The following is a 10,939-nucleotide window of genomic DNA, read 5'->3' as shown; positions in this document are numbered from 1 at the left end:
GGATTTCTCAAACGTGCATGAATGAGTCACAAGGCTTTGGGTATGTTTTTTATGAGAGTGTAACATTATAACATGATATAAAACTCAAAAATTTGATTTTACATGATATTGCCCCTTTAAAACAGTTTACACTGCTGGAGCAAGCCAGGTGTTAAATAAAACTTGTTGAATCACCTACTGTTCAAAGTAAAATACTGCAACCTATCGCAAAGTATAACCCCCCCCCCCTAAATTTTAGATAGTCTTAATCAGTCAAAAAACATTCAACAGTAACAAAACAAGGACAGAACAACTGATGAGTGCTTGTAATGTTTATGCACAGGGACTGCTGGAGATTATAAACTGGACAGTCATGGTGACAGAGACGTAAATCTCACGGTCATTTACACCACAACAAACAACAAGGTTTGATTTTTAGTCAACAATCTCACAAAAATCTTTGCTTATGTTTTGTAGGGTTGATTTGCATGGAAAACTATTGTTATTTTTTTGTGTCTGATGTCATCCACAGTATGAAGTTTTATTCACCTTTGACACAGAGTACAARGAAACCAAAGTGGAGGACAAGGATCCTATTTTCATCTGGGGAAAAAGACTTCCTGAGGCCAAACCAGARACGGGTAAAGCTAAAACAGACACTTTAATCATTAACTGTTCACAGCGTCRCAGACAGAAAAATAGCACACCTGTTGGCTGAGCTTTAATCGGATGCCAACTAGATATGCTATCATGTGGCAATATAGCGATAAATTGTTTTTAATAAACTTTTTATCATCTTTAAGGTTGTTGAAAATGTGCCAGGAAGAGGGAATTCAAAGTTCAAAGATAAAAACGTGTTTTAGAGACTTGCAAGTGCCCGGGAAAGGTCTTAAAGATTCAGGAGCAACGTTGCCAAATATACAATTATTATCACATTTATCTGATCATGAAATATGATAGGTAGTTTTTTAAATGATATGATAATTTGGGGATTTGCATGCACCAAACAAAACCCTAATTTTTATTCAAGTGAACACCCAGGTATCATCAGAAAGTCCGATCTGATCATCCAGACTGTGTGCTCGCAGTCCCCCCTCCTCCAACCCCCAGAGTCTCTACGTTGGGGTTGAGGTTCTGCTTTAAGTGTTTCGAGGTCTGAGAATAAACGGACGGTTCGGTGCAGCTTCCCCAGTATTGTCCACTTTGTGCTGATCTGTTGTGGTGAAGAAGGAGCTGAGCTGTAAGGAGAAGCTCTCCGTTTACCTGTRGGTCTACTTTCCTACACTCACTTATGGTCACAAAGTTTGGGTAGTGACGGAAAGAACAAGCTCACTGATCCAGGTGGTTGAAGTGAGTTTTTTTCCACAGGCTGGACTCTCCCTTAGAGATAGAGATGTTCTGTAGGAGAGGCTCAGAGTAGAGTCGCTGCTCCTCCACATCAAGAGGAAGCAGTTAAGAATGCCTCCTGGACGCCTCTCTGAGGGGGAAGGTGTTCTAGGCATTTCCAACTGGGAAGAGACCCCGAAGGAAGACCCAGGACACGCTAGAGTGACTATCTCCTCCTTGAGTGGTTCTTATCGATTCAGTCTCAGCCAAATGTGTCTCCATTTCCAGTTTCAACTATGTCCTTTGATCCACCYGCAGGTGAAGCTGAGAAATGAGCACAAGTGATTTTGACCTGCTGCCCATGAACCGACTGAGCCAAGGAAGAACTTGCAAACCCCTCTTGGAGAGTGGTTCAGTCCTTTTTATTAATTTTAGAAGAGGAGCGTTTACAGCTGGAGCTGGACAGAGCCAACATTCAGCAGGATTGTCTCATTCAGCRACTGTGTAGTGTTTAATATAGAAGTCATTTTCTGTGCATGAAGCTGCATATCTTCACTCTGAAATAAAACTGTTTCCTGTCACTCCTGTAGATCCTGCTCCTCACGACATCATCGTAGGTGTGTTGGCCGTCACAGTGGTGGTCGTGGCGACGATTGCGTTTATTTTCTACAGGTAAACCCTCACGTTGGAAGGTGTACTGTGCAATTATAGACAAGGGTGTTAAATTTCACTCACCCAGAATTTGTCTTTGATTGGGATTCTTTATTATTTCAGTAATAAATATTGTGAGAAACATGAACAAGTTAGGATTTGAAATACTTTTTTACTTCCCCCCCATGTAGACAGAACAGGAAGGATCGTCTGCTCAGGAAGCGTTGGTCCCACATCAACTTAGACCTCATCACTCTGCTGGAGGACAGTGAACACAATGTTATCTCCCTGAAGGTGAAGACCTCGTCCAGACTGACCCAGTAGTTGGCAGCACGGCGGCTCAGTGGTTAGCACTGATGCCTCACAGCAAGAAGGTCCTGGGCTTGATCCCCGGTTTGGACCTGGGGTCTCCTCGTGCTTGCGTGGGGTTTGTGATCCCAATGGGATTTGCCTGGTTAAATAAAGGGTTAATAATAAGTTGCTGAGTCTTTCACTTGCAACACGTTTCTTTGTTCTCTCGAGCATCCCACAATGCTGTGACAGTGGCCTTCATCTTCTTCTTTAGATWGAAGAGGAGAGGAAAGTGAAATTTGAGATCCGCCGTGCTCTCTACGATAAGAAGGTATTTATCTGGACACAACATCCTGTTCTGAAGTCTTTTCTCCCACTGAGAACAGCATGCATTTACCTCTGTTATTGTTGCTGCAACAATTTCAGATTGTGATTCTGAAGGACCTGAAGAACTCAGACGGGAACTTTAATAAAACCCAGAGGATAGAGCTCAATGCGGTAAGTCGCAGCGGTTGCGAGGCCGCGTTCAGGAGCTTTAAAGCCATTTTGTTCAGTTTTGCTCACCAACACTTCACATCTTGCTGCCTTTTCCTKGCAGCTTCTGCACATCGACTATTACAGCCTCACTAAGTTTTATGGCACGGTCAAGTTGGATGAGGGAGTGTTTGGAGTGTTTGAGTATGGAGAGCGGGGGTCTCTCAGGGTAAGTAGCCCCCATTCAGTTTAGGTCAGTCCTGTAAGCTGGRATAGGTTCCAGTTAATATCAAAGCATGGGAGAAAAATGACAGCCTTCCATATAACATCACCCTTTGTCCTCTTTGTGTTTCCAGGARGTGCTAAATGAGAAGGTGTCTTACCCAGAAGAGACCTTCATGGACTGGGAGTTCAAAATCTCTGTCATGTATGACATTGCCAAGGTGAGAACTGAATTTTATGAATACATAAACAAAACTGTGACGATTTCTTCAYAATAAAAGCCCACATAGCATGGAGAAAATATAACTAATTGAGGGGTTAACATTCTCTAAAGGGGATGCATCGCTCCACACCTATCATGCCAAAGTTTTAGATTGACATCATCAAATGTTGAGAACCTTTTTTAATGTGTTACAGCTGTTTTGACAAAATCTTGAAAATAGCCTCGAAGACAATCTTTTTGGTATTGGTAATGGTAATTGGGGATGGGTACAACCCAGGTGAGCGGGGGCCTCCTAAGTGGGCCCATTGCTCTCCCCAAAAGATACTGGGCTTTAATCAAACCTTTTTGTCCCTCGGATGAAGGACACCAGGTTAGAAACCCTCAGTGTTCTAAGCTTCTCGGGATCCACAAAGGGGTCTCCAAGAATTCTTTTCCTTAGACTACTCAGAGCCAAGCAGTGGCCTAAGTAGTACAAAGAGGTCTCTGATTCAATGCCGCAGGCATCACACAGACCATTGTCTTGGAGTCCCATCACCATTTTATGGCGGTTGAGCAGATTGTGCCCAGTTAGGACTCCAACCAGTGTACTTAAAGTATTCCTTGTCAAGGCAAGAAGYGATTTTCCAAATCCATGATTTGGGCCGTCGAAGACAATCTTACAATATCATWAGCGCTTACAGGATCTGTTAGCACTCAGAGTATGTGTTGAAGATGACTCTCACTACCTCACTAAATATTAGCTCAATATACTGTATATAAAACTGACTGAGCTTTGGCTATTTTTGTGTTAGCCAGCTGTGATGGCCATCTTTCACTGGACTGACTCCAAAAGTTCTTTAGTTATAGATGTAGACACAATGATTACTTTCGCAGCGTTGCATTGAAATCCATATACAGGGTTCCTACAGCAAAAGGCAAGTTCAATTTAAGACTTTTTAATGTCTCTTGAAATGAAATTTAAGACCAAATTCACAATAAACACAAATATAAAAACATTAGTGACAATTTTACCCAAAAATGTATTTTAACACAGAACAACTAGCTGTTACCAATTATTTTAATATCTGAGATGAATTACAATCATCCTACTTCAAAGGACCAGAGACTGTTGTAGGTACCTCAACAACAGTCTGTAGGACTGCCCTACAGGCCTGGATTAGACGTCAACACTCAATCCACTGGAGGGAGCTGACGGACTGCAGACAGGCACTGGAACTGATAAATGGCCCAAATCTAAGGTTTGGGAAAGCTCTCATCTCCCTGACAAGTAAAACTCTAAGTACACTGGTTGGAGTCCTAACTGGGCGCAATCTGCTCAACCGCCACAGAATGGTGATGTGACTCCATGACAATGGTCTGTGTGGTGCCTGTGGCATTGAACTACAGACCTCTTTGCACTACTTAGGCCACTGCCTGGCTCTGAGTGGTCAAAGGAAAAMAATTCTTGGGGACCCCTTTGTGGATCCTGAGAAGCTCAGAACACTGAGTGTTTCTAACCTTGTGTCCTTCATCTGAGGGACACAAAGGTTTGAAGTGTCTTTTGGGGAAAGCAATGGGCCCCCTTACAGGGTCCCCACTCATAWGGGCTTTTTATCCATCCCCATTAACCATAACCATAAACTAACAATGTGTTAACATTTAAGACCTRTGAAAAACCAATTTAAGACATTTTAAAGCTAATTAAGGCCTTARTTTTGAATWGATGAATTCAATGCTTTTTATGACTTTTTAAGGATCTGCAGGAACCCTAATATAGTAGTTCATGAAATGTTTTGCTAARGTATAAATGCTTTTTAGCATCATACAATAATTAATGACACGCCTAAACATARTTTAAACAAAGTATTTCATGACATTAGTGTTCATTTTGCACTTTGACTAATAAAAGTTCCCTAAAGCACTCTTAAGATGATGTTGGTCAGACCTGTAATGAGATGGATTTACTTGTTCCACGCTAAASAACTGGACAGACCTGAATCATAAAGAAGCATGAGAACACATTTATAATGATCTATATTATGTAACTGTTTGTCAGAAAATGATTATCAGGTTTACAAAATCAAGAGGTGCTGTAGTTTCCTCAGTTATCAGTAGATGTCAGTAAAACTACAAATATGGTAGGTTTTAAAAGAATTTGCACCCTCCGTAAATAAGTAAAGTTTATTGGCACGTTTCATAGATATAAAATCACAAAGTGCTTCACAATTAAAGCAAGAAAATTGTTAAACCATCACATTTATAAAAAGTACAAGTTTAAGCATCATCAATGCAATCTAAAAAAACACATTTTTTAGTTGATATGATCACATTTGCAAATATTTGTCTCTGAAAATTTTGCATGGTCTAGCACTTCTTCAACTTGAAGCACTTGTTAAGTCATTGTCGGTCAGGACCACCAGAGCTACTGTCAAAGATGTAGTAGAATTGGTCAGAACAAGTTTMCAATAAAAACTTCACTTGACTGGAATAAAATGCCAGAAAGAATAAGACCCTTCTTTTAAATCATTCTCTAATACCTTAAAATCATGGCTCCTGGATTATCACTTGTGTAGACACTGAATATGGGATTCTTTTATCATTCTGCATTTTTAATGTATTGTTTTTATTGTAATGAATTGTTATGCTAAATGGATTTTTATRATTATTTTTAATCATGTTGCTTGATTTTTTTATGAAATATTCTCAATAATTTGTATGTATGTATGTATTGTATATTTTGGCTATGGTACCCTGAGGTACTACAGATGAAAACTATCTTTCATGGCTAATCCTGGCATATTCTGTAATGTGCACTGTTCCCCTCTTAAATAATTAATAAAACAAAACAAAAAATAAAACAGGGTAGAATACACATATTAATAAACTCTAACAACTTAGCTAAAAGCCTGTTTGATAAAAGAAAGTCATCAGATGTTTATTTGAAAGCATCAATAGAATCAAGGCTGTGTATGGATTGGGGGGATACATTCCACAGTCGGGGTGCAACAGCTTCGAAAGGCCGATCCTCACAAGATTTAAAATGGGTGCAGGTTACCACTTACAACTACTGSCCTGATGACTTCAGTCTGCGAGATGGTGTGTGACACTGGATCAGGGAGCTTGTTTGCGTAAATCCAATCTGACATCTTCTGTTTCAAATATCTATCTTCATGCCATTATACTCTCAACCATGTCGTACTGTTTACCTGTTTGGTCTCTTACAACAAATGAAATCTTAGAWCCCATAGTTAGGCTCTACAGCAGGGCCTACAAAATTCATAAAAAACTTCCTGGTTGGACTCATCACTGTACAGTTCTTTCATTGTCTGATGCCTTGACTTTTCAGAATTATGTTTTGTATAGTGGTATTAATTTAWATTTTCAGATCTTCCAAGGTGCCAATTATGGAACTCTCTGTGCATTGTTGCCCAAATCAAATTCTGGAAGTGGTCATTCAACTAGATCTGTTACAAAAGGACAACTGATATTACCAACTTTTAAAAACTGTTACGGCCAGAGGTCTTTCTTCTATGTTTATACTAAAGCATGGAATGACATTCCTCAAAACATAAAGTCCATTTCAAAACTACAGCCCTTTAAGAAGAATCTTGTCTGCCATCTGCTGGACACTTTTTGTTGTGCTCATATTTAGACGTCTGATTTTGCAAATGCTGCCTTCCTGAAATTTGGTATGCTTGTTTGTCTTTGTGTCTATGGTGTATAATGATCTGATTGTGATGCTGTATTTCTGAGTGTTTTATGTGCTGCAGAACAGGAACCTGCTGTAAAACAGCAATTATGCTGAGTCAGGCTTGATTTTTAATAATCTTTTCCTGTTAAATAAATAAATCAAATCAAAATCAAGGCTCTAAAAGTTAATAAAAAGAGAATTTTAAAATAAACTTTAAAATGAACTGGTCTCCAGTTAAGAGAAGCTTAAACAGCTGTGATGTGAGCTCAGTGATGTTCAGCTTTTGACAAGAAACTTTTCAATTTTGAGATGAGCCTAAGATGGAAGAAGCAGTTTCTAATCAGTTGTCATTTCAAAGACACTGCAAAATCAAAAATGACAGCCAAGTTTCTGAGGCTGGACTGAACAGAAGGACACCAATGAATTCAATTTTAATTTTGTTGCATTACTACGTTAAGTTTAAATTGAAGTAATTGAGCTACACAAAATACGCCTGAATTGATTACTACATTTAAACAGGGGAAAAAAAAACATCTAAAAGTCTATTAATCTAGTTATCAAATGATCCCAGTTTATATACACCTGTTGTGAAAACCCCCAGGATCAACACCTTTAAGTAGTGCAGTCCATCACCAAGCAAGACTCATCATGAAGACGAAGGAACTCTCCACACAGGTCAGAGTCAACTTTGTGAAGAAGAACAGATCAACACTGGAAGATAAAAATTTTTTCAACATCCTGACCAACTCACACAGATGATTATGGACCGACATTATGGGGTCCAAAGCCCACGCCCCATATGGTTAAATGTGGTTTTGGGTTGGGGGTTAGGGTAAGATTAAGAGTCAGAGTTACGATATAGAAATTAATGAAAAATGAATGGAAGTCAATGCAAAGTCCCCATGAAGATCACAAAACATGATGTGATATGAATCTGCAGGTTGTAGACCTGTAAACTACAAAGAATTTCWCTTTTGCAACTCATTGCAACTCTTGACTTTTCTGTAAATCTCTTTTTTTTTAGCTTCTGTATTTTGTTGCTTTAACATCCCATGGTGCATMGCTCCTCTGTGCAGGGCATGTCCTACCTCCATGCCAGTGACATCCAAGTCCACGGTCGCCTCAAGTCCACCAACTGCGTGGTGGACAATCGCATGGTGGTGAAGATCACAGACTTCGGTTGCAATGCCTTTCTTAGCAGCAGCCAAGGTAAAACTGGTAACAGTAGGCCTATTTTTAAACACTGAAGCACAATCTCTATTTGGATTTCTCTGCTCTCTATCTTCTCAGATTTGTGGACTGCACCGGAGCACCTGAGGGACAAGAGTACTTCTCAGAAAGGAGACGTCTATAGCTTTGCCATCATCTGTCAGGAGATTGTTCTCAGAAAGTGCACGTTCTACAGCCGGTCCTGCTCCAATCGAACAGGTTTCCAACGCTTCTTCATAAAAATACACCACCACCCCAAAAAAACAAAAACAAAACAAAAAAAAAACCCAGCATTTACAGTCCAATGACGACCAGCTTCTTTATATCCAAACAGAAAAGTTGTCCAGAGTGATGACGTCCTACTTCAGGCCTGATCTCAACTTTGAGACTACTTCGGAGAAAGAACTGGAGGTGATTAATAATTTGCAAGCTAGCTTTGTCTATATTTGTGTCCTARACGCCTTTGAAGAAAGTTAACGTAAACTCAACTTAACCTTTCAGGTGTACATGATGATCAAAAGCTGTTGGGATGAGGATCCAGAAAAAAGACCAGACTTTAAGAAAGTTGAAAACTGCCTGGGGAAAACRATCAGGTTATCTTTCTTGCATTTTGCTGCTGACGTTTTAAACGTGAGCTTGAGGCTCAGAGATATCTTACGGTATTGTCTGTGCAGCAAAATTCACAACCAGGAYAACGAGAGCTACATGGACAACATGATCCGAAGGCTGCAGATGTACTCCAGAAACCTGGAGCACCTGGTGGAGGAGAGAACTGTCCTCTACAAGGCAGAGAGGGATCGGGCCGACTGCCTCAACTTTCAGCTGCTTCCTGGGTCTGTTTAGACCAACGTTTATTATTACATTAGACAGATTAGTTTTGTGTATGTATATCTTCCAAGAAGAGTAGCAGAATCCAAGAATTAAATGTGATTTTAGCAAATGAATAAGTGTTAAAAATGAATAAATACACAGAAACAAGATGAGTGGCGTTTTGACAGAACCATCAGGTCGTATGTCACTGCATGTGTTGTTGTGCCTACAGTCCTGTGGTGAAAAGTCTGAAAGAGACGGGTGTGGTGGAGCCTGAGCTGTACGACGAGGTGACCATTTATTTTAGTGACATCGTCGGCTTCACCACCCTCTGCCAGTACAGCACGCCCATGGAAGTGGTGGACATGCTGAATGACATTTACAAGGGCTTCGACAGCATCGTCGACCACCATGACGTGTACAAGGTACTGACATAAATACTTAAAWCACACCTTAAACTATACTGTTATATAAACTATTTTTACATGCTTGTCAGGTGGAGACCATAGGGGARGCCTATATGGTTGCTTCTGGCCTGCCGAAGAGAAACGGGAACAGGCACGCTGTGGACATCTGTCACATGGCGCTGGACATTTTAGCCTTCATGGGCACCTTCCAGCTTCGACACCTGCCTGGTATCCCGGTGTGGATTCGCATTGGTGTTCACTCAGGTAAACCACATACCACATTGGAACCTGTTTCAGTTCCAGACTTTTATGTATTTTATCCGGTTCTAAAAAATATCAAAATCTKATCTCAACTGAACAATAACACAACAGACTCCACCATGGTATTATTCATTAAACCAAAATTAATAAAAAAAAAAATAGAAAGTTGTGTGCAAAAAGTCTGCTTCATCACTCAAGCACTTTAAGAACCACGTTTAGCAGCAAGAATTCAGTCTGACATCAMTCATCCAAAGCATTCATCTCCTCTAGATGATGAATCTTCCAACAGCGCCACCTTCTGGAGAAGCTGACAGAAATCCTCTTTGGAAAAAAAAGGAGGCATTGGAAAATCTTAGCTGTCCACCTTCTCAGCAGTTGATGTGTCCAAATCCTCTCCGGTTCTTCAACAGCAGTCAAAAATAAGARCCAATGTTCTCTGCTTATTTAAGATAATCCATCACGTCGGGGTCACCAAATTTGTAAGGAAATCGTGATCAGTAGATTGGAAGCCTAAATAAAATAGCAGAAAACCAGTTGATCRTTTTCTAAAAGCTTTTTTCTCAGTCTCTGACTCCAATCAGGCCCACAGCAGCAGGCCTCAGAGAAAAGGTCTTGGTGCTTGGAGCAACAATAACAATCACTTTCAGGAGCAGTGTATGCCCACAGCTGCTCGAAGAGAAGACGGCAATAACAAATAACTGATGAATCAACCTCCTAAAACACTAATCTGACTTCCTGGTCACACCCCTAGAGGCTATAACATTTACATCAGACATTAGAACGTAACCGGCTTTGTTTACTTTACAGAGAGGGGGAACACATTGATAAGACACACTGACTCTGTTTCTCTGTTTAAACCATATGGGTGTGCAAAGTGGAAAATACTGGATCTAAAATTCAGTTGAGGCTCCCACATACTCGGGCGTCCTGTGTGCGGTCCATGAGCCGCTCTGACTCCGCGCATATTGTCCGCGGACGTTTGAGACTTCATACTTGAGCGTAATGACAGTTTAACAAATTCTTTAATTTATCGCAATTTCAGTCATGGTATCAAGGACGAGAAGGAAGACATAGTTTGCATTTTAGCTTTAAAACAACAAAAGAACTACCCACCCAGGATCTGAGCTATTTCATCCCACAGGTTTGTTGCTCACTGAAAGTCTTTAGATTCCTTAATTGATGTATCATAAAGTTTTCTAATCTCCTCCATGAGACCCTCTTCAAATTTTGACTCCATTTCGTCCATAAATTACACAGCTTTATCAGCTTGGTGTCGCATCCAAAACCGTTTGACGTGAACTCGCCGGGCAGTTTATTGTGCGACACCGCAGACGCAAAAAGTTTATCTCTGCGCGGACCAGTCCGGCGGATGTCCGCTTCGAGTCCACATCGAGTCAGTGCGGACCTCCGCAGAGC

General features: G+C 40.5%; 1 protein-coding gene across 3 annotated transcripts in view; it reads left to right on the top strand.

The window, feature by feature from the left end:
* The window catches only part of gucy2cb (guanylate cyclase 2Cb), a 39,971-nt gene that overhangs the window by 24,196 nt on the left and 4,836 nt on the right, over positions 1-10,939 (top strand). For all 3 annotated transcript variants that reach the window (XM_014028403.1, XM_014028394.1, XM_014028410.1), the window contains 15 exons: positions 323-405; positions 512-620; positions 1,896-1,977; positions 2,148-2,250; positions 2,522-2,578; positions 2,674-2,745; positions 2,846-2,950; positions 3,078-3,164; positions 7,913-8,045; positions 8,127-8,264; positions 8,380-8,456; positions 8,547-8,638; positions 8,720-8,878; positions 9,088-9,280; positions 9,352-9,526. In XM_014028403.1, coding sequence (XP_013883857.1) covers positions 323-405; positions 512-620; positions 1,896-1,977; positions 2,148-2,250; positions 2,522-2,578; positions 2,674-2,745; positions 2,846-2,950; positions 3,078-3,164; positions 7,913-8,045; positions 8,127-8,264; positions 8,380-8,456; positions 8,547-8,638; positions 8,720-8,878; positions 9,088-9,280; positions 9,352-9,526 — 1,665 coding nt within the window. The remainder of the gene's footprint in view (positions 1-322; positions 406-511; positions 621-1,895; positions 1,978-2,147; positions 2,251-2,521; positions 2,579-2,673; positions 2,746-2,845; positions 2,951-3,077; positions 3,165-7,912; positions 8,046-8,126; positions 8,265-8,379; positions 8,457-8,546; positions 8,639-8,719; positions 8,879-9,087; positions 9,281-9,351; positions 9,527-10,939) is intronic.

This window comes from Austrofundulus limnaeus, unplaced genomic scaffold, assembly GCF_001266775.1.
Source record: "Austrofundulus limnaeus strain Quisiro unplaced genomic scaffold, Austrofundulus_limnaeus-1.0 Scaffold5, whole genome shotgun sequence".
In the NCBI taxonomy this organism is placed as follows: domain Eukaryota; kingdom Metazoa; phylum Chordata; class Actinopteri; order Cyprinodontiformes; family Rivulidae; genus Austrofundulus; species Austrofundulus limnaeus.
This window is presented reverse-complemented; position numbering and strand designations above follow the sequence as displayed.